Raw genomic sequence first — 23831 nt, forward strand, 5'->3', positions numbered from 1 at the left:
TATACTATAACGGCTAATTTTACGTTAAGATTGGAGCTAGAGCGTGGGTAAATTTTATTGAAATTCGTCAGCTTCAAGATATATTATAATATTATTCTACGAATTTGGTAGATGAATTGTAGCTCCTATAGATCAATACATCATCTGCGATTTAAATGACCATCCAAATTTTTAAGTTGTTGCTGTAATGGTTATAAAATCATAATCAATAGTTGCGGCATGTAAACATTATACATCTAAAAATTATTTGCAATTTTTCGTTTATGCATGAATAGTATTTTCTAAATCTGAATGTAGTATACTTTAGCTAGTCACACTTTTAATTCATTTCGCGGAATCAGATTGTACTGAAGAGATATCAATCTAGTTAAACAATAAATTGTATAAAATTAAAAAGTGGTGTATATTTAATGAATGTGGGGGGCCAGATTAAGAGAGAAGGAAGTGGCTAACAATAATCATACAGGTAAATCCAACAATATGTAATACTTAATTTTATGCCATGATTTTGCTATAGTTAGCCGATTGCAACATCAATAGAATAAGATATTTAAAGATAGCTTCTACTGGAAATTATACTCCAATTTTATTGATATTTAGCAGGTAACTTAGCTATTACTGCATTCTTGACTAACTTATGTAATTTTAAAGTTGATTAAGCGGATTTTTTTATTTATGTCCTATTACTAGCATTGTCTTACTAACGGTGAATCATTCCTGATACTCGTAGGTAATGATGTTATGGAGTAATTTTCTGCTACAGTATTTAAGTCTCTACTTTAGTAAAGTGATATCTACATCGCATTTATATAAATTTCAATCTATCATAGATCATTAAAAATATGGAAATTATACGATCTTCTAAATAAGCTAATGATATTTAGCTCATTATACGATTTAAAGGCTGCGTTGTACCATTGCATCGTCATTTAGTAAAGCTGATAAACTCTAGGATTTAGAATTATAGTTACCTCATGTTGGCGCATGTCATACTTGTATTACAAATTCTGATTTGAAATGTTACAATTCGGGAACTCCTTTATCCACTTTAAATTTGTATTGGAATAAAAATATAAATTATTTGAAGGCGAAAAATAAATGCCAGGTCATCTTGCTCTGAAATCTCAATCGCGTAAATTCTTTACAGTTAAAACGATATCTCCTGTATTCACTGAAAATAAGCATAAGCAAAGCATGCGCCGTATACTGCAATGCAACTACTTTCATACGAAGCCGCATATTATAATTTGTACTATACTGGATACATCATATCTCTAGGAAGCTGCTTTGCATGAGATTTAATTAGACTGGGCTGTATGCGTCACTAAATGAAACTCTATTATTAAACTTATAAAATTTACCAGGCCTATGACTCAGTATAGCAAGTCTTTTTCTCGTGCTACAGCCTCATTACCTGGCAAATATTACATTTTCATGGTATTCTAAGCTAAATAATCATCACTCAAGTATAGATAAGCTTATGGCCTGCCGCACAGATCCATAGCAATAATAGCCCAGGATCTAACTTCTAGCGGTAGTAAAGTAAAACTATTAAAAAATGTTAGCTGTTGAATGGCGGTTTAATGCAGCATTTACACTGAAATACTTACCACGCTGCTGAACCTTACCATTTAAAAAAGGTAATATTGTTGCTGCGCTGTTAAGATAAATATGCTATGAAATGTATTTAATGACCAACAAATATATGTGGCAATGGTCAATATATAATCATACAACTGCTAAGTCCAGTGATCATTAACAGAGTGGCAACACAGATCTAGCACGATAAATTCATACAATAGTAAAGATCCAAAACAAGCGATGGCTGAGTATTCCTTAACGAGACTTGTTATGATCTAGATACTGATTCTCACTTTAAAACATAAGTTCTTTAGTAACCGCTTCATAACTAACGAAAAATGTACATACCATAAACATTAGTCCTAACAATCATTAGTACATATTGTCTTAAAATGTAGCTGCAAAGGATACTTTTTATGACGCAGGGTCATTCATATTTTATAAATACAGTACAAGAGAATAATATTAACAAAAACAGATAAGGATTATTATGTAAGTAGTGCTGTACAATAATGAATAGACTTATGAAATTGTTCTTAACGTAATAGCAATATGTGTAATCTTAATCTGAATAAAATTATTTTCAAGTATCATATTAACTACTAATGTTTAGTTGTTAAATAGCTAATTTATAAATGCTTACAAATGCAAACTGTACTAATACAAAGGTTTTTTAATAGAAGAGTGATCAAAGCATCATATCATACGATAAGTAGGCTAATTAATTAAGTATGATTAGTTTTACCGAGGTGAATCCTATTCCTTTTAATGATTTATGATGTTAATAAATCGACAGCTTTGTCACTATCTAAATCACATTTAATCAACGAGGTACGAATTTTTTCATTATTGAAGCCAAGTTCTTGAAGTTGTTTTTCTAGTTTTAAAAAGGTAATGACCTAAAGTGCGTAATTTGAATAAATTATATAAAGCATACTGCAGTAATGCTTATTCCAGACTGATAATAATTTATCATTTATCAAACCTTTTCGTCATCAGTACCATATTCATTGATAGCGATTTCACAACTAGACCCACAATAACCTTTTTCACAAAAATTTTCAACTCGTATCAAGTGGTCAAGAACCTAAAGTAAAGATGAAAAATCAAAATACTCATAAGTCTACTTACTATTGCATTTTTATGGCCCAATAGCATGAAAGTCACTGTAAATTACCTTTTTGCTATCGTCGCCGTATTTTATAGCAGCTTTAGCAGCTCGATTCGTTGGAAATCCCATATCCACCATAACACTAATTAAAGCTTGCTGTGGCGCAGTAAGATCCTTTATTGGTGGACTCATGTCTTTAACTATACCGCTATCGGTAGGTGAGTAGCTCTTTTCTTGTACTATAAATTAAACATAGAGGTGTTATAAGCAAATGGAATACCATGGTGACTCAACGTAGCAAAGACATACAACGTATATCATTTTCATTTGGATTTGGGTAACTGGAAGATCGTTCTCTTAGAGTTTGCTGGTTAAAAATATGAATTCATCGCAATTAATTAATGCAACTATTTCAATTTATATAGCAATTTCAATAATATAGTTGATTATTTAAGTACCTGCAATGATCGTACATTGTGATCACTTGTTTTTATTCCAAAATCAGTAGGTTTTGATCCGAGTTCATTACTTATAGAGGGTCCGCACTTTTTCGGTAAATTAAATTGGTTAATATTAACAGCAGCCGCTGAATTACCGGCATTAGTGCAATGTCTTACTAGGTCTTCATTATGTAAACTGTTAGCGCGGGGTAACTGTGTATTTGATTGGTTGTCAAAGCGTGATGTCGGAAAAGATTGGAATATGTGACGATTGGTTGATGAATTTTGCTTATCATTGCCTATATTTAAATTGATGACACCTTGATGATTTCTTTGAGTAGAGTTGGCTCCTGAACGTACCATTAAGTCATTTAAGCCATTTCCTGAGTGACCGAGTTGAACATTACGAGACCAATCCTCTTGCCCGACGTTAGAAACTAATGGTTGCTTAGAAAATTGTACGTTGTCTGGCATCGTTTGATGATTACGACTGTTGTCTAAGTGAATAGAACCACTGCTGATATTAGGCATAGTACTAGTCATGTTTGTTGACTTATAGTAAAGATTATCTGAAGTTGTGTTAGGGGTTGGCGGGTGAGTAACTAAGCTATTTGTGCACGAATTTTGAAAATTACCAGCATTACTGGTGACACCCGCTGCAGTTAGGGTGTCCGTTGACTTGCTACTTTCTGACACTGAAAGTACTATAATACCTTCATATTGGCTAGTAGTTCTTTCCGAAATGTTATCGTTTCCTGATTGTGAAAGCCAAATTCCATTAGTAGATTCTGAAGAAATAGAAGCTTGAGATATCTTGGAAATATTGCTATCCTTAGATAAGGACTGACTAGCGCGTACATGTGTAGAATCTGGTAACAAAACGGTCTTGAGCGCATCCATATCATTTATGGATTGCAATTCAACTAATTCAAAAGGGCTAGAATTGTCCAATTCAAATTCAGCCCAACTGGAAGTATTCCTCTGTGTTTCATCATTAGTAGTATTATTAACGGTAGTTTGTTTTGAAACATCGACAGGTTGTAAAATATCATTGCTCATCGGCGGCACCAGAGGCAGATTGGACGGAGGTATTACATGATTGTTGTCAGAGACGACGGCATTAGACGAAAGCTGAGAATTTTCGTAAGTATTGCAAGAATCATCGATATCAACTACATTATCTGCTGAAACGGTTGCATTTCTTTTTTGACGTAATGAGGCTAATACGGAATTTTCTAAAGTAAAATCATGCTAAAAAATAAATTTAAATTAGGATTATATAGTACAGTAGATACTTGTTTCCGTCGCTAAGCTGAAAAATTAAATTCATCATACGAGCGACGCACATCGTTTGACAGTAGTCAACTATAATTAATATCGTATAAATTAAATGCAGTAGAAGTATTACAAATATGTTAATATCTAATATTATTCTAGGTAAACTTGAGCTGGACTTTATATTAAATATAGTACTTAAAAGATGCGAGTGAGTCGAGTATCTAGGGAATATAACGGTAGATGCGGTGTTTCTTCATTAATACAGGTATAACTGCTCATTATTTCATAAGGAAATGAGATTGTGCATCCGAGCTGACTGATATGAAAATTGTACTCTGCTAATAATATTTTTCTCAATCAACAATCATTTAAACATATTCAGAACTGGCTATTTATCCTTGACGACATTAAGAGGACAAGCTTAATTCCGTACAAGTACTACATCAACAGATAGCTACCTTGATAGTACGATATACGCATAGTATGACAATTTGTCAGAAAGATATCATTGTACATGTAACTCGCAGCTTTTAAAGGGTAGATTATACACACAGTTATTATTTAAGAATTATTTGTCGAAGTAAAAAGAGTTCATAGTATGTACTGTATATCAATAACAGAATCTTGAAGTTACTTTACAGCCAAGATCTATGATTTAATGAGTTGACAGGTAAGCCTAACTACAGTAAGGCATAAGAATGATTTTCATCCGATTAACATCAGTATTATGGAAATAAGTGACATATTTTTACCAATTATTTATGATATCCTCTCACAGAGTAATCGTTAAAATGTTGCTATAGTTGCAGCGAACTTACTTTAGATTCGAGTAGATCTGCTGGTGGTTTACTTAATTTCCATCCGAACGGTAGCGTAACCTAATTAATACCATATAGTCAAGTCAATCTATTGATTCGATTTATGTATTAATTAATTATTATTGTGATGAATCACGATACAAGCCAAGTTACAAGTTTTATCTTGTGTTGAATATTAAAACTACCAGTAAAATTGATCATAATCAAGTGAGTCATATCGTAGTAAGAGCTAATTCATTGCTGTTAGTAAAATTAAACTACAGTATTACCAAAAGCCGTTTGTTTGCGATATCGCTATACGTATACGTAGATCAACATGTTATCAATACACTACAATTGACAGTTGATCTTTGAAAGGTTGAAAACGGTTTAACTATGTCATTTGCTATTCATTAAAATTGATAAGTGCAAAAGCTGTAACAGCCTTCAAACAGCAACTTAACCTATCCATCAAGATTAGCGTCCAATTTGATCGCATACAGGCAATCAAGATTGATCATAAATTGTGTAAAATTTCCATTTGGATTGCGTCCCTTATGTATAACTTACCTTTGGTGGTGGTTTAAACTTGTCACTAAACCTTAGTGGGATTGCATCCAGTGCACCATGATCTAGATAGAATATTATAAAAGTTACGATAGAAGTCATGTAAAACAAGAGGCAGAAATTACCAATGAATAACAGCTGTAAAATAATCACGACCACTATGAAGCATGACATCAGCTCAGGAGAAGTATTTTCATACAGTAGAATTCCAGTTCAAACTAGTTCGCACCAGAGTTGTTTTGATAATCTAACATGAATTCTACCAACACTTACCGTGATAAAAGCTATCATTATTTGCCATTGTATTGAACAGTCAATGTCGTTGATTTCACATCAGTTGGCTGAGGAGAAGTGAAAACTTTGACAACGAATCGACACTGTCAGGAGAAATGAACACCTTTAGTAGGAAATCATCCTAACATGACTATTAGTCTCTCTTCAAAGATGGCGACATCCAACTACTATGCAAGCCTACACAGTATCAAAGGATAAGGACTTTACAGAAGAGTTGTAGCAACTTAAAAGCTATCAATTTCTAATCTTGTAGTCAAGAAATTAAGTTTATTTCCAATCTTTCTCCACTAGTCGCAATGAGTGGCAATCATCCCAATTAGCCAATTGGACTTTCTATCTATCCAATTTTTTTAATGCTCTTTTTATCTACTGTGATTCTCTGACTGTGGTGTAGTGGACGGATATTTGCACACTATCACCGATACAGCAGCCATGGTTAGCGATTTTGTACTTGACTTGGGGTACAGTATAGTCCTTTTTTAAAAAAAGAATGTCGCCCATGGCGATGACTTTGCACTGTAGGCAATGGATAGGTTGTGCAATCGGCATGTACTAGTGACATTATTTTTGCTGGTAATTTGACCTTTGCTACTAAAACATAGTGCGATACGTAGTATTATACGATTAATATTCATCGTACGATATGGCAGTAAGTAGAAGGCTAAGACAAAAGCAATGTCATCTTTACGCGCCTACAATACTGCCTACAGTAGGAAGTGATGGTGAGGATGACATCACCTTTTGCTGGCCCTCGAGATGGCAGTCTACCAATACCAGATTGATTTTTACCTCTCTGGTTTAACCTCGTTGGCAGATATAACACAGTAATATAGCGGTGTACCCCCAAGAGACAAAGTCAAAAGTCCTGGTAGACACTACGCGTATATTGGAATTGTTAAGGTATGTTGTAGCACTCCTATCGACACCCAGTCAAGGACTTTTGACTTTGTCTCAGCCAGTCTAGATTACACAAGCAGATTTCATTTGAGGGGAGAACCAAATACTGTCGTAGTGCTCTGTGCCGAGTTAACTCGGGATCGATGTACATATTGATCGTCAGTCATGCCATCACTTCTTCATCTCCTTCGATCAAGGATTTGAAGAATTCACTAAAGCACTTTTAAAAATCCATTTGGCGTACCGTGTTGCTCACTAGTTGCAGTAAACCATAGATTCATTGATTATTTTTCTGGCCATTCTACGTTACCGCTGAAACCGTATTCTGCACTGTACAAAATCAACCAAGCAGCTACGGTTGTGGACAGTATAGTGTATTGCTTCATATCTACATTTCACTTGAAATGATTAGCAAAATAGTCGCCCTCACCTTTTACTAGTACTAGTCCATATGACTACGCTAGTCAGTGGTCAAACCGGTGTCAGGTGCCAAGGGAAATTGGATTTGAGTAGAGTACAGTTAGGTAGTAAAATATAATTACAAGATGCCGGACTCTACTGTACACTGTACAGTACAGTACATAATACGGTGTGGTACGGTCGGGTGGGTACTGTAGGGTAATTAGTCTAAATCTATTTTTAGTCATAGTCGTAATAATATTGCACTACAGTTGCTGTATACGGTAGGATAGATTGTATATCTATGACATATATATATATACATAGATATAAAGTTATTCTAGTAGATTCTGCAGTCTACTACTATAACGCCAAACTGAACTCACTCAGCCCTTTTGCACCGATAACAGTTACTGTGTCAATTGCCTATGATATCCAATTATGCTCAGGGATGATGATGCAATTTGTTTACTGTACAGTACAGTATACAGCAAGCACGATACACGTATCTCACCAAATAGAAAATTTAACAACTTTTCAATCTACAGTCATTAAAGTTAAGTAGATCGCAAGCTTACGTACAGTTGAACAGTTAACTTACAATAACAAGTGGTCGATACAGTGGAAATGCTGAATGACGAGATCAAAACATACGCGTTTTATATCTGTTACGTATCTAAATAGGCGTTCAAAACCCCGTAGACCAGAGCATTAGCTCTAGATAAGTCCTGTATTATTATAATCAATCAAACAATATTCTCTATAATTTATTAGCAGGTAAAAAAGATAAACTTAACAATTACTCATGGCAGACACGTTAATTTTTCACCGCTGTCAATTTCAATCAGCATAATATTCAATATTCAAAAGGCTAAAATTTGAATCTTCTTTCTATTTTTAGATTACTATCAATAAATTACCTCATACTGTAATTATATGTAGACTATTAGTATCAAATGCTTATAAGGAACATTCTTGAAAATTCTATTGACCTTATAGTTGATTACAAGTATTACCATAATTTGTATAATAACCGCCAATCTATCTGTAACCGTTATTCAATTTATAATATTGAAATTAAATAGACATAGTACTACCCTATCAGGGTGAATAAACAGAAATTCTAAAATTGTAGTCATATTCAATAGCATACCGTGATGGTACTATAGGGCAGTTGCTTTACCGTAGTGTTAGCATCAAAGAAAAGTCTTCAATAATTTTATAATTATAACATCAAAAATAGTACATTATTGATATGATCAATTAAAATATGGCAAATTAGTAATAATAACATGCCTTTCAGCCATGAGTGCCTTCTAGATAGGCTAGTGATTTGAACCCAAAAATACATAACCAGTACATTAATTTCCAGATAAATTGCAATCCAATATTTAAATATTAAAACTATGTACTTTGATTTTAAGAACATTTAATAAAGGCAATTTACATTATAGTGTATTAGAATATTTTCTTCATTTTAGAAATTTACTATCTCAAAATAAGTTCTATATCTGTTTCAAAATTTACTATGTACATTCCGAAAAGTATTAACTCATGTATTATGCAACTTGAATAAAAGTTACGCTATCTTTGTAGCGCTACTTCTGAATATCGAAGCGAGTATCTGATTCATTATAGTATTGTTTATATTCCAACATTTCGGTGATATCAACTATTAAGATAGGCATAAATCATTATCAAAGAAATTGCTTAATAATAATTAAGCTATTGAAACGACGATTTCATCTTTAATATATTATCTACACTTGCCACTCGCCTTAGTAGCATTACAGTTGATACTAGACTGAAGACAGTCCTACAAATAAACGAATTGAGAAATTTGTCAATATCCATTGGAATTGATTAAACTGTTTGCCAGTGTTATTTTAAGTTATACTTACAATACAATGATAACTCCAGACATCTGAAAAGACTTTCTACCTTTGTTAGTTTTTTGAGAGTCTAATAAACCAATAAATGTATACAAGTCAATTCCTTTAATATTATTGAACATTATTTATTGACATTGATTAAGTACATCACAAGCCAGTTGCTTGGATATTTTATCGTAAATTCACTTATTTAAGAAAAAAGCTAATTTTGAAAGTTATTTTTTACCTCGTGAGCTTTTCTCTAATCTGCTTGTTATTCGAGATCGAGATAAATCATGGAAGTGGGGATTATGATAGAACGCTGTTTCATCGCCATCACTTACAGGAACTTCCGCATATACTCTATCGTTTATAGGTACTCGTAAGGATTCGTCACTGGGGGTTGAAGCTTCTACATGGTAATGTTAAAGTTGAAAACCATCACCACATTTCTATATATTAATATCGACTATGATTTTTACGAGATACTATAAAACGTGTCGTTACTCGTTAAAATCAACACTACTTGCACAAATAAGCGATACACTATCGGATCTTATCTGTAATACATTTAGTATCATCAATGTATTGTGGTATCGCTCCCTAGCTTATTAGGCATTCTTGAACGATTATATTTCGTTATTACTTCTATACGTTGCAAGTATGTTAAGATTTCACTTTAGCTACTGAAATAAGATATGCGATTATTACCTTGATTGTATGAAACATCCTTGTCGCTGCTGTGAGAATCATTAGAGCGATCACCATCTTCCTAAAATTGGTATCATACAAGAGATGAGAAGCAATCTCAAGCAAATAAATTCTAAATAGCGTAAATTTCTAGCTTGTAATTCACACGCAATGCTATTAAAACAATACTTTAGCTGTTCATACCATGTTTAATGAGGATGTACGAGCGGCGATCATTTCCGTTAAAATCCTGTACGCAGACTCGCGAGATATAATAGATTGAAATAGGTACTAAAAATAAACGAATTAAGGACATTAAGGTTAGCGGCTACCATTTATTTATTCTAATAAACCAAAACTTTCTACCTTTTCACTTTGTGTTCTGATCAGCAGAGCATTTGGAAAAAGTAACGCCGTTTTTTGTTTAGAAATCTCGCAGATATCTGTATAATTGATAGTAACCTGTATATGGCAAACGTTCGGTATAATTAGTTATCTAATTGTTCATTTCGTACTTTTAATGTGATATTACAATAATTATTGAGAAATGACAATTATCAATATCACATTCAAAAAATTGTACGATTATAGAACAAGCATCCAGTTCAAACGAGTAAAACAAGTGTGGAGTACTATAGTAGATTGCTCTACTTACAGTAGTTTCATATCCAAAGATGCTAGAATAGAAACACAGTCTATATTGCGTTAAATAAAGTTTGCCTTGTAGTAAGATATCCTTTTTCAGAGCACATGAAAAGACTAAAATTTTCAAGATATAAATAATGACAAGGATGATAAATGTTAGCAAATTGTTTGTACTACAGTATTAAATATCCAGTTAACGATTATCAGACAAGAATACAACAATCTTGACAATAATATACTATCATTATGACATATACGCGTATTTATTTACATCCACATAGTCAAAATTTATAGCACCCAAGATGATGCGTTGAAAACCACAATGTAAAATTATAAAAACTTTTTATTTGCTGCAAACATTATGAAGGATAAACATCTAGTATGTGTTCATTATCGAAGGTTTATTGATAGAAACTTTAGTTACTTCTTACCATCAAGAACACGTTCATTATTCCAAGAAATTTTGAATGTGCGATGAAAATCAGATTCTACTCTTTCCTGGGCTTTCCTACGATATTTTTTTATCTAATTTGGATATAAAGAAAGGGGTAATTATGACACAATGGCAATTTGATTAAAGAAAAATCAAATTGTGCGATACAAATACCGGGATAAGGTTCAACTATATGTACAACGATTACACTAGAATATTTCATTTCATTTTATAACACTGTGTTAATAAAGTAGCACTAGCATGATATAAGCATAAAACATACCGCTAGCTGCGTGTTAATTAAACTATCGATATTACTCTGCATATAATATATTATAATTGTAAAGTAGGATTATCAAAACAATGAAGATATGGAGACCTTTTCAGTATTTGACTTGATTGGAAGATTTTTGCTTACTTTATTCACGGTGTTTCTATATTGTTGGAAAAAGCATTCACGGTATTTAATATTCATCTTAAATTACTTCCGTGTTTAAAATGTAAATTACTGATCGTTTTATCATTGTGTAGATGCAATGTTGCAATACAATCGCTTATAATCAAACTAAAAATCGCACCATAACAAAATTATTCTAGGAAATAGCGTCATTGAGGGTTTATGAGTACATAATAATAATTAATTTATATATAAAGTGGAAACAATAATAACTATCAATGATTTTGCTGTTCAAATGTTGGTATGATATTAACGACAGGAATATTGATAACAATTTTGCCCCTATAGCAGTAGAATCGAGCCCTAATGTACATTATAGTAGTAACATGAGGCTAGTAAATCTAAAGTTTCCGGTTGTACAGCCTTTTCAGTATCAGCTGTATGATCATATCGATCTGAAGTTATACATTTGACCTCACAGTAGTCAAGTCATTTTACACTCTGTCACAGAAAACAAATAAGATGTCTTCTAATATTACAGTGTTGACGAGTCTGCATGCTAGACTTACAGGCCTTTAGTAACTGCCGTTTCATAGTTAATAAGCTATCTAAACTAAATGGCTGTATTCATCCTACTTTTAAAACCGCTACCAGACTGTCTAGTGTTGCAAATGATTATAAATCGTCATTATTTACTATCAATGTTACCATTTTTTATATATGTACTGCACTACTAAATTATACGACTCGCATATTATAAATCTGCTACGTATAAGATTAAATTAATAATGCAGGAGTGAAGATAAAAAATTGGACATTATGGATCAACAATTGAAAACCATGATAATTTATCTTTTGGTCAAGATGCTCACTAGTATTAAATGACTGTAGTTACATTTCAACATCGTAAATTTACTTACGTATTTTTGGATGATCCATCCACTGATAGTGAATTATTCCAGTCATCATAATCACTTACAGAGCTATTTCTGCTACGTCTTCTATTCATGCTGAAAAAACTATAAAAAACAAACAAACTGTAATCTCCAAAGCCAAATCATTAGTCGTAAAGTAAAGCCGTGAGGAAATGATGCTATCGAGAAGACACAATCAACATAATATTAGTTACAGCTATACTAAATTCAATAATAGCGCCATCCACATTTGTATATAAATTACATCACGATGGGGCATTGCGAAAAGGGTGGCTTTTTACAGTAGAACATGGCCAGATAACGATGATATTAATATATACTACAACGTGCTTTGATAGATGATTTATGAAGTTAATGAACTAGCCTACAGTAGATGAGACTCTCCAAGAGCAAAAGATTTCCTTATTTAGTACACTCTACCCAATACAGTCTTTCATAGATAGTGATTGGATCTATCAGGCTATAAATACGGAATAACTTGAATTACGATGCCATATTGTATTTACTAATATACTTACAATAACATGTGTTGAGAACATAATTGTATCATCAAAACTTTGGATAAACTAAAGCCTTCAGTGACTATGGCTTCATAGAGCTATGAGGTGTGAAAATAGAGAAATCAACTGAGTGTAATATCTCTCACCATCTTGCGTTAGCACTGTGAGCAATAATGTCAAGTGTTATTTCCTTTATGTCGTATACAGTAGCAACTTTACTAGGTAGTATTGTGCACAATACGACACTTTTCACATAGCCACTAATAACTTTTGTTTTATGTCCTGTGATAATATCCAGTAAATTGTTGTATTCTAAGCATAGAATCAACGCATGATTTGTATATAAACATGACAATTTTATAGCTGATAGGTGATAGCAGACTATTAGTAGTGGCTGAAACCACTGGTAAAGTGCCTTTCGTTAAAAAGGATCCGCCAAAAATAAAAAAATGAGGAAAACACTCCGTGACGACTTGCATGCCACCGGTAATACCGTAGCGTAAGGATTTGAATTGCAATCGTAAATCGCACCCTACTAGACTAAACATTACGTGTTGATTGCCTAGTGTATTTCTCCCTTAACCTACCACTTTTCCGATGATAACGTTGTAGTAAAGTCCCCTTGTCAGTAGGCCAATTAGTGTCCTTTAAAGCTCTCAAGTACCAGTTTACTTGTAAAAATTGATGGGCTACCGATCACTCTCTCTCTCTCTACACTGTACAGTATATTAGATGTTGGATAATCTGTCAGTTAATTAACAATAATTAATTGTCAATTTTCAAGCGCACTCATCCGATGTCATCGTGAATAACATAAGGATATCCAATAGACGAGTAAGTCCGGCACTCAATCACTCTAAACTATCGAGAATGAACTTCCATCAAGGTGAAAGGGAAACGAGGCAAATTCAAATTGGATGTCTAAAATTCTTTGGCCAATGTTGAATCTAGCGACGGGGAAAGCTTTGAATATAGTCGAAAAAAAGCAAAGGATGAAATAGGAGGACGTTAATTCCGCATCATAATAGCACAAGATGGGAGCTGTTGTTCTTGTCCCCTCCCTCCTGTCAGTCAGTTTTAGTTCGTGTAGTACTGTTCTAGTCTGTACTATGGCCGGTGCGATCGTGCGATTGGGTCACGTCAGCGCTGTTGAAGTGAGTTTCAAGTTTGCAAACGTTTGACATACAGGTCACCTGGTCACCATGACCTAGTGTGAAGGTGAGTAGTGAGCATGCCTAATTGCCTGTATGACTATACTGTACAGCATGAGTCCATAAAGTGTACAAACAGTCCATAACAGTACCGTAGTGTTAGTCCATACAAAGGCGTACAGTACAGTGTACGAACAGAGACACTGCCGCTGCATTCTTTGCAAGAGTCACTCAGTAGTCAGAGTCACATCCGTGTTTGATATGGAGTCGAATCACGTGATGACCATTATCAATATCATGGCTGCCAGTGATCGAAAGCTAATTTTGAACCTGAAATTCATCAGATTTTTTTTAGCTTTTGTCAAGATATACACTCCTTGAAGCCGTATACTCTACTTTGGTATGGGTTGCAGTTGTAATGAATTTGACAGTGTCGCTAGCCAGCTAGCGATAATGACAACGATGCTATTTCACTTATTTAAGTTATGTCAACCAACACACCATTCACTCAATGGAGCTGTTGGCTAGAGAGAATTGCAAATGGCTTTACATGGGTTACAAGCGGTAGCCAAAGATAGTGAACTATTTCAACACGAGACAGTATTTAGTATACAGTCAATAATATCATGAAAATTAATTTCAACTAGGACAATATCACTCTATAGAATGGGGCTTTTGGGGGAGCTTCCGTGTTATCCACTACAGTAATAAAAGAGTCAATTTCTGCTTTGTATTGTTTTTCAGTAACAATTATGCCAGTACCTGCTGCTCAATGGTAATGTCCACGGGCGATTACATTCCGACGATTGCATTGGCGTAAACAGACTTAATTTATAACATGATCGAAAATAAAATAAAGGCCTTATAGAATCAAATAATTAACAATTTCCGCAATCGGTAACACCTAACAACTTTTTATCAAAAGAATAGCGAAAAACCAATCAAAGGTTAGAATTTAATTAAATACAAGTCAAACAAACAAAACTCCTCTCTATCATTCAACTTGAATAGTGGACAATGAATGAATACTGGACTGGTAGTGGTACGATTGACCATTATATTTATTCGAGATAATACTGACGACTATGACTAGTATTAGACAGCCTAGAGACATTCTAGGATCTCTAATAATGGATACATCCAGTACATATGCGGTACAACAGTTAAGAAGAAAGAAAAATAATAAATTCACCACTATTAAATACTGTACTACTGCAATATTGTATAAAAAGACCAGCTGTCAGCACCAACTTCTCTACATAAAGGGAGTGCTTATGTACTGTGCTGAATGTTTATGCAGTATTAATGTAAATTGTATTTTGCGTGTGCTGGCCACTTATCAAAGTTTTAAAGCTTACCTCTTTTAATTATACTCCTGCCATGTCACTTACAACACCTGGAACTTTGGAACAATGTCGTGAAAATTTTAAAAATTACTCTCATTAACATCATTCTGTAGCCACTGTATTAGTATCGTGCTCGTCCGTTCTTTTTTTCCGTGTTTGTACCTTATATATGTCATATATACTGTACAGTAACATAAATGACAATAAAGTACTCGAACGTATCCATCTGAGTTATGATCAGACTCACGACTGGGGTGTTTCCATACTTTCATAAACGTATTTTAGTACAACAACTTGGGAGGAAAGGCCTTTTAGACAAAAGGGTCTCATTTCACGATCTAGGCCGTGTATTGAATGTCTATACAAGCCGAAATAAAATTCATAGAGTGCAGTGTGAGATAACATTGACGGCTTATACACTGAGAATTTCAGCTTTAATACTACTATACAGTACGAATAAAACCGCGCCATTTAATGATGCCAGTAACCATTAATGATGATATTATTGGAGTGAACTGTGTGGTCTTAAAAAGCTCCTTTTAATTCAAATTTTCATTAAGGCTATCATATCGTCCAACCGTATCCTATTTTTTAGACTGACATTCAGTCCCTGGCCAATCCTCAGTGATCATTTCACTCATACACCATTTAGAATGAAGAGAGATCCTACCGGAGGGATCGATACGTTTAAACTTTGATTGCGTAATGGTTTTGTCTAGTTTAAGATACAATACACTATTTTAAAATATTAATATTTGTATACGAATAAATCTTACTAATAAATTCAATTTATTGATTGCAAAATCTTGCTACTGATCTATGACATCTTGGCATTTACCACAGTAACCCTCTCATGTTCGTAAAACCATAAGCAATACTTGGGCATCTTGTCGTAACGATCAATTCTTGTACAGTATTACACCTGTAATAATTCTAGTAAAATAATGATGATGGTTTCTCGTCCAGTTGAACAGGGTAGTTTCTACGCATTCAACTTATGATGCAAAGTACACGATAGAAAAATCAGGTATCGCCACAGGTACATTATTGAACACTGTTTATTTGGTTCCAGATTGATTTTCAAAAAATTAGTTATATACGTATTACAGTACCTTTTTCTATATCATTACTACTGTGTACTTCATCGTAAAAAGCTTTTTAATAACTACTGTACTCTATTATGCATAGAATCATAAAATAACTAAAATGCACATTTTATATAAAAATACACTTTGTATCTTTGCCGCTATATCAATTCCAGGGTAGTGTATATAGTATATAACAGTATTAATATAATTTATAAATATACGAATATGTAAGAATGCTTGAATACAGCAAGCATCACTAAAAAATGTATTTTTCCAGTATGATCGCAACTGCATTGCTGAATAATCAAATGGAGCATCATTAGAGCGATTGAATTTTTGAGGACTTGTAAAATTGAAGTATGTAAAGGGCATTAATCGAGAAAAATTTTTTATCAATATCTAACTGAATCCTTGCGCCCAAAGTTTATCTTTATCATTCAGATAATCTTAAATGAATAATTTAGTATTAGTGGCACTATAACATGAATATGAACGTAGAATTGTATTATTATCAAAGTTACACGAAAGGAATTAGTAACCTATTTGCAAGTTTTACTCTTGAAATAATAGCAGATCGTCATCAGAATCATTATTATTACGTTTAGAAAGAGTAAAAGTATCAATAAATTTTGTTCGCCGATGATCAATAAGGCTTTTGTTATTCAAAAGTGTTACGGCTACTAGCCAACGATTTCTAGCAAGCCTTGAAATTGTACGGTTGGCACGTTGACTACTTGCTTGATGGCCTAAGAAAATTTTTAACATTGAACAGATAAATACTTTTAACTAATCTTTTAACTTTTCTTAGCTTACAATTTATAAATTTACGTATGCATAAAATTTGTGTTTACCTTCTTCGACATAAGTATTAATGGAATTACGGCTATTTACTTCAATGATTAAAAAAAATGTGATTAATAATTTACAATGTTACATTATTTAACCTGCAGTAATTTCTATACGAATAAAACAGATAAGTCCTTTTTGCTATGCATATACCACTTGAATCATCTTTTATACTGTCAATTAATAGTTGGCAAAAAACAGCCGCTCCAGGATGATTGTAGTGATATTCTACATGAAGAAAGCCCAAGTAAGCATTATAGCCTATGGAATGATAAAAAATACTGGTCATATATTATAGGCTAAATTTTGAGATTGATTTCCTGTACAAGCTAAAAGTTTAATATCTAGTACCGCTATCCCAACTCTCATAACCGCGTATTAACAAACTCTTGTCCAAGCGAGAAATAAAAAGTACACCAAGAACCAATGATTCCAACAAACGAAACAAGGCAGAAAATAACCCGAGGATGATATTATAGAAGAATAAGAAATATGCTGCATTACTGAGTAGTCGCCTATAATGATAAAATAACGTCATTCTTTTTAGATTTTTGGGATCAACAGCTTTCAAAATTGGTTTAGCCAAGTGCATGAGTGTAAAAAGGTACCTATTATCAACAACCAGACCATCCTTCCCTCTATTCTTCAACAAACAATATCTAGATAGCAGATACTGTATGAAGTATGCGGCAGCCGAGAAAGCAATGGACGGCCTAGAGATTTTAAAATGTAAATATTATAAATTTAAGTTTAGAGAGTTCTGTTGATTGCTACTGTCTAGAACAATGTCGTTACTAACCATATGCTGACGAGAAAGTTTAGTAATACAGGAGGTATTTCACCCATGATAGGGAGTACTATGAAGTAAGCTACCAAAACAGCTATCACGAACAGGAAGACTTGAGAGATAATAAAACCTGTAAGCAGATATTACGCACACAAAAAGTTAATGATTGACTCATTTTACCCTTAGCATTTAAGTAGAATGGACTTAGAGTAGCTCACCCCATAATATATACCCAATTTGATAGCCGGAATATCTCAAACTGTGTGCCTACAATATCAACATATATTGTGTACTTTTTACGGCAATTAATCGTAAATACAGATAGTCTTACAGATGTACGAGTATTACTTACCATTGTCAAAGTAGGACTAAATTTTTTCTGAGGCAGGAAAGATGTTGACCCACAATAAAGTCTTAGCAAATGCTTACTAGAGAATTTTAAATGATTATAATTAAAATTTCTATAAATATTTACCTATGTCAGAAAGCTGTTACATCGTTATCAGTAATACCATATCCATAAATTTACGTTTAAATTACAGTATAATATTCTCACCGTATACATGATATCATGTGCAGTGAGTAGAATAGAATCAGTAAACATGATGAGATAGTCGCAACTGTCCACGAAACTGCATAAAACAAAAGATATGCGTTAAAAGCAAATAACCATAAAGAAATCACAAGTCTAAGTTCGCAACCGATAACAGGGCCTAAAGTTTTTCAAATTACCTTGTAATACCGCGATACCTTGCGTTATCAAAGTGAAAAGTCTATGAGTTTCACTTAGCGAAGCATTCTGTTTTGGGTTATGAACATTCGCTAGCTTTAAGTATTCACCTACGTAGAAAACACCCTTCAAGATGCGGAAACTTTCAAATCCAACAAACCCATACACAAATGCAATCTACGAACATAAAAACATAGTTGAAATTCCACGATACTAATTTATTAAGGAAATAAGGAGTTACATAGATTACCTTATAGACAGCGATTTGAGCGACCAAGAATGTTGCCAAAATCCTGGTTGGATATTTAAATTCTGCAACAAAAAGCAGTAACATGTTACTTTAGCTAAAGTTTCCCAAACTACTGATGGCATCGTCATCCAGTAAATAGTAGACTGACGCTTTTAGTGGTTACTAATTACCGGCTTTAGGATGATACATGAATTTCCTAACAAGTTTGGTAGTTGTCGATGATTGCGTAGTATCATCGGTATTTCGATTCCTATAATATCTCTTCGTGAACTTTAGTATAGATCGAACGTGTGCAAATTGATGTACAGAGGCCACGAATAGAACTGCCTATCATATCATTGTTAAGATTGTAGTTAAGTAGGTGACAATTTTGGTAAGTGTCAATAGATTGGTTAACCTTTGTGTCCGTCTGCTGGTTTCTAATACGTTGCATAAAGTTACGAATAAATGTAAAACTAATATAACTTAAACAACATATTTCGGGTAAATTTGAAAGAACCGAATAGCCGGGAACACCAATCTAAAATTGAGTTAATATAAAAATAAACACTATTGTAAAATAGAAGTTATAAACTGTAAAGTACATTCGTAGTCATAAATCGATTAATAAGCTAAGTTAAAATTCATCAAGGCCGTACATAGGCTATGAAGTTGTCATCAGTAGCCATCCCGTTAGGACATTCTATTACAGTGATCAACTTAATGATCAACCTAGAATTATGGTATGCATGGACGATTACAATCAATCAATCTACAATACAGATATTGATTAACAATAAATTCATCTTTACTATTATACGGGCAAGTCTATATTACCAAGATAATGTGTAAAATAAACCGAGTACCGATCCCAAAATTTCATAATCGGTTGACAAACAAGCGAATATTGGATAATAGCTGAATCCAATTACAAGGACTGCAGCCAGGCTGTCAAGCACTGCATTAATAGTATGAAAGAAATATAATATCATACAGAACGAACTTATTGCAACAATATCTATATTGAGAGTTATATTATATTTAATTATTCATTAGATATAATACATCCTCATTAGGAAGGTAGGTATTCTTTTAAGAAAAGTTTTACAAGTTTAATGAAGTTGAATCTATTGAAATATAAACTGAATCAATTAAAATTTGCCAAACATCTATTATAGATCTTTGCAGATATCTAAACTTTACATTTAGGACCTATATGCTATAATACACTGGTAGTCTTGTAGCTAAAATTCAGTCTGATGGCAAATGTATAAATACGTATTTTTGATGTAATCGATTAACTGATGATGTCATACAGACAAGCTTTAACAATAATACTGTACAATGTTAACAAACGACACTCACTCATCAGCCAGCTGGAAGAACTAGCGCTAATACCGAAGATATAAAATTTTTTTTCAAATATTTGTAAACACCCTCCAGCTGTAGCGCCAAAAGCGGCAGCATGAGCAAAGCGATTTCGATCGTATCTCAGAAAATCGATGGGACTAAACGGAGAAAAGAAGGCTTTAGTATAGAATAGCAATAGCAAAACAAGACCTATTATCGGTAAACGATGAATATAAATTCAATTTTGTGCTATAATACAGTATCGTAATGATAATAAATTATAGCTTTTAAGAATAACTCATTCAATGTACGCAAGATCTTGTTGTAATGTGAACGCTTACAGTGGAAGAAATACCAGTAAAAAATTTTACGTAGGTTTTTACCTACTGAATTTACACCTATCACATAATTTATAGAGCCGTCCGCATGTAATGTGTAATAATCATGATTGTATAATGTGCATGTACACGCTTTATACGGTGCGTTACAATTAATGTAATAATAACCTAGTTAAGCTATTGCCTAGAAATAAATATCGATTCTACTGTTGTTATAATAATTACTAATTTTCAGATGCTACCATTACTTATATCATAGAGAACTAAGTACAACAAGGTAAAGCAAAATCTAGCACTTACTGTACTAGACCGGGATAGCCATTGCAGTAATGCCTCCGTTTTACTCTTTGTATAGTAAAAGATAGAACTACCACGATAAGAGCCTAAATGCAAGATATACAAGTAGAACAAGTCTTATAAGTAAAGATCAGCACATAAAATGGATATGGTAAAATATTCACCGGTTGATCAAGTTGGCTATGCTATTGCTATTACAGCTGAACGTCATAGCTAGTAGTCTAGTACTACAGGTAACATACTCTTATGATGAAATATAACAGCTATCGCATGCAAACGTAGCGCATCATCCATCATATTAAGTCAATATGGAGAAAATAATATTGAAAGAATCCAATTGCACTTACAGCAGGTATTAACGAATAAAGCGTAAATTCACCTATGTTAACCGTCGGTGTGCATGTGGAATTCCTATAAGGGAAAAAAAAAAATAAATGTAAATGTACGTACTATACAACATCGATGATACAATTCCAATCGATACAATCTATACTCGTCTATGCTCATGTGACGGTATATTCAGCCAAATATGCTTGCAATAAAGTTGGTATAGTTACTAGCTAGTAGACGTACTTATACTATTGACCATTCAAATTGGCTACAAATTAGCTCAATTGCTGATATTTAAACGTCATATCTGTAAATAACGCCTCTAGATTGTGTATGTGTGTGCGCAAAAGGGCTTGGTTTTAGTTTAATAATGTTAATATATCCGAATTTGTGCAGGATACTGTAATTCCCACGTCATGTCAAATAAGTATTGAGTTGATTGTTTAGTCCCGTTCAATGATACTATGTATCCAACTAGATTATAACATTAAAAGGATTATCATCGATTATCCGCATAACCGCTAAATTAATAGTTTGTTACCTAACTGTACAGTATTTCGCTTGATTCAGTACTCTAATTGGTAGTATTCCGATTTATAACAACTAGATTACTGTAGTATACATTATGTAGCGCGTATGAATATTCCTTTCGTTCAAAAGCCCGAATAAGCAATATACTGTAGACTATGGGCTATCGTCTATCGGTTAATTATACTGTATATAATAGTAGCCATTTTTAGTTTCAACTGCTGGACTACAACAGTATCGTATGCGCTTAAAACGGGTACAAAGTTATCATGTCTTACAAATTGCATAATCTAATAGTTTAGATAACAGCATGCAACAGCTACTGCCAATAATGATAACCAGGATATCAGACGATTGATGGTACGCATCAGTAGCATAGTATGAAGATTCTTAATCTGTTGATAAGAATGGACTGTTTGATATTGTTGTCTATCTATCAGGAATTGAAAACGACGTCGTGGATAACGAAACAATAAGAATACTGTGTATTGGAGAGGTAACATTTTGCATGAATAACAAGTAATAAAGCCATCAAGCAGCTCCTAATCGTTGCCAAATACAGTCACAATTATTTTACTTACGTAAAATTTTTCGTACTCGTGATATTATCCACCTTAATATCCATTTTACTTCAAGTTAGTAAGTCAACAGGGGTAAGAAAAGTGAATCATTCGTGTTACTGTAGGGCGTCACGGAATTGCACTGACAGTTCACTGTTCTACCGTACAGTACTGTACTGTACTGTACATTTCTATCGCATAAGTACACGTTACGTAATGAATACAGGACAAGAATAAAAAGGTATGCAAGCTATGCTGCTACGGCATTGTTTCGTAGGCTATCGTCGTCCATACTGTACTGTACCGTCTGTACGTCCTACTAGATCATAGGTCATACTGTACTGTAGAGTACAGTACTGTACAGTGTACACATCTACCGTACAGTACTGTACAGTACTTCTTCTACTGTGTACAGTACAGTACAGTGTACAGTACTGTAGTGTTCTGACCATACTGTACACTGTACACTGTACAGTATGGTGTGGTGAAGAAAAAAACAGTTTCTTTCCTAACTGTATGGTAAACCCCGACTAAATGCCGACTCCGATTCACATGTAAGAAGGGAAAAGAGAGCTAAGATTTTACATGAGGACTTAGGGTTGCAGCATAGGTGCGAAAGTACCGTGGTTTAGTTGGTTGGGGAATTTCTTTGTTGAGTAGTCCCTGACATGATCCACATACCGTACATGTAACCTACACTGTACTGTGTACAAGTGTCCATTGTTGTTTTGTACGATTACCCATGCGCAGTTTAGTACAGTACAGTACAGTATTGTACTGTACAGTAGCTCATGGAGTACTACTTGTACTGTACAGTACTGTATACTGTACACTGTACTGTACAGTACAGTACGGTACAGTACAGTATGTCTGTATTGTACAGTACTGTACACTGTACAGTACTACAGTACACGCTTACAGTAGTCATGAGTGAAGAGTACTGTAAAGTATACAGTGTATTGTACTGTGTCATAGTTAACCAACAGAAAGAAAACAAACAGAAACACTGGTAAAACCATACCGGTAAAACCAGACAACCTACAGCATCTCACTCTTGAGTAGTGAGTGAGTCACAACAAAGATTGTTTCAAAAGTGACTTCCACCAACTGTTCGTGCAGGGCAGACAGTGAAGTGCAGCAACGGACGAACAAACGTGAGTGTGCGTATAGTCGCGTCAACTGCTGTAATTTCAATACAATAAAGTGAAGTGCGTGCTACAAAAGTATTCCACTGGCTACATTGGTCAACAGTACTGTCTCGTTTGTCCCTCAAATAGACCGACTCAGTATGGACCGTACAGGAGAGGAATGCACTTGTATGGACTACTGGATAAATCGGAGCACAGTTGCAGTGGCGATTGATTCGGTCGGGAACGTGTAGCCATTTCAGCCTTGACAACCCACTGAAATATCCCA

At 33.8% G+C, this 23831-nt stretch overlaps 3 protein-coding genes across 3 annotated transcripts; all 3 read right to left on the reverse strand.

The window, feature by feature from the left end:
* Positions 1-2354: 2354 nt before the first annotated feature.
* TRIADDRAFT_54486 (uncharacterized protein) lies at positions 2355-6075 on the reverse strand (the record flags this gene model as incomplete). The annotated part of the gene is made up of 8 exons (XM_002110960.1): positions 2355-2480; positions 2567-2668; positions 2759-2931; positions 3002-3059; positions 3151-4383; positions 5229-5288; positions 5778-5839; positions 6048-6075. 8 exons carry the CDS (start codon positions 6073-6075, stop codon positions 2355-2357), a joined length of 1842 nt encoding a protein of 613 aa, XP_002110996.1.
* Positions 6076-9261: 3186 nt separating this feature from the next.
* Positions 9262-12409, reverse strand: TRIADDRAFT_54487 (uncharacterized protein; the record flags this gene model as incomplete). The annotated part of the gene is made up of 10 exons (XM_002110961.1): positions 9262-9359; positions 9483-9647; positions 9947-10007; positions 10130-10216; positions 10292-10387; positions 10581-10684; positions 11002-11095; positions 11287-11322; positions 11422-11437; positions 12321-12409. The coding sequence occupies 10 exons, from the start codon at positions 12407-12409 to the stop codon at positions 9262-9264; spliced, it is 846 nt and encodes a 281-aa protein (XP_002110997.1).
* A 3507-nt stretch (positions 12410-15916) lies between these two features.
* On the reverse strand, positions 15917-23800 carry TRIADDRAFT_54488 (uncharacterized protein; the record flags this gene model as incomplete). The annotated part of the gene is made up of 15 exons (XM_002110962.1): positions 15917-16047; positions 17272-17310; positions 17420-17527; positions 17618-17781; positions 17875-17979; positions 18066-18183; positions 18272-18320; positions 18406-18481; positions 18610-18685; positions 18786-18960; positions 19034-19095; positions 20378-20520; positions 21001-21083; positions 21345-21408; positions 23715-23800. The coding sequence occupies 15 exons, from the start codon at positions 23798-23800 to the stop codon at positions 15917-15919; spliced, it is 1479 nt and encodes a 492-aa protein (XP_002110998.1).
* Between the last annotated feature and the right edge of the window lie 31 nt (positions 23801-23831).

The sequence above is a fragment of the Trichoplax adhaerens genome, genomic scaffold (genome assembly GCF_000150275.1).
Source record: "Trichoplax adhaerens TRIADscaffold_3 genomic scaffold, whole genome shotgun sequence".
NCBI classification, from domain to species: Eukaryota; Metazoa; Placozoa; class Uniplacotomia; order Trichoplacea; family Trichoplacidae; genus Trichoplax; species Trichoplax adhaerens.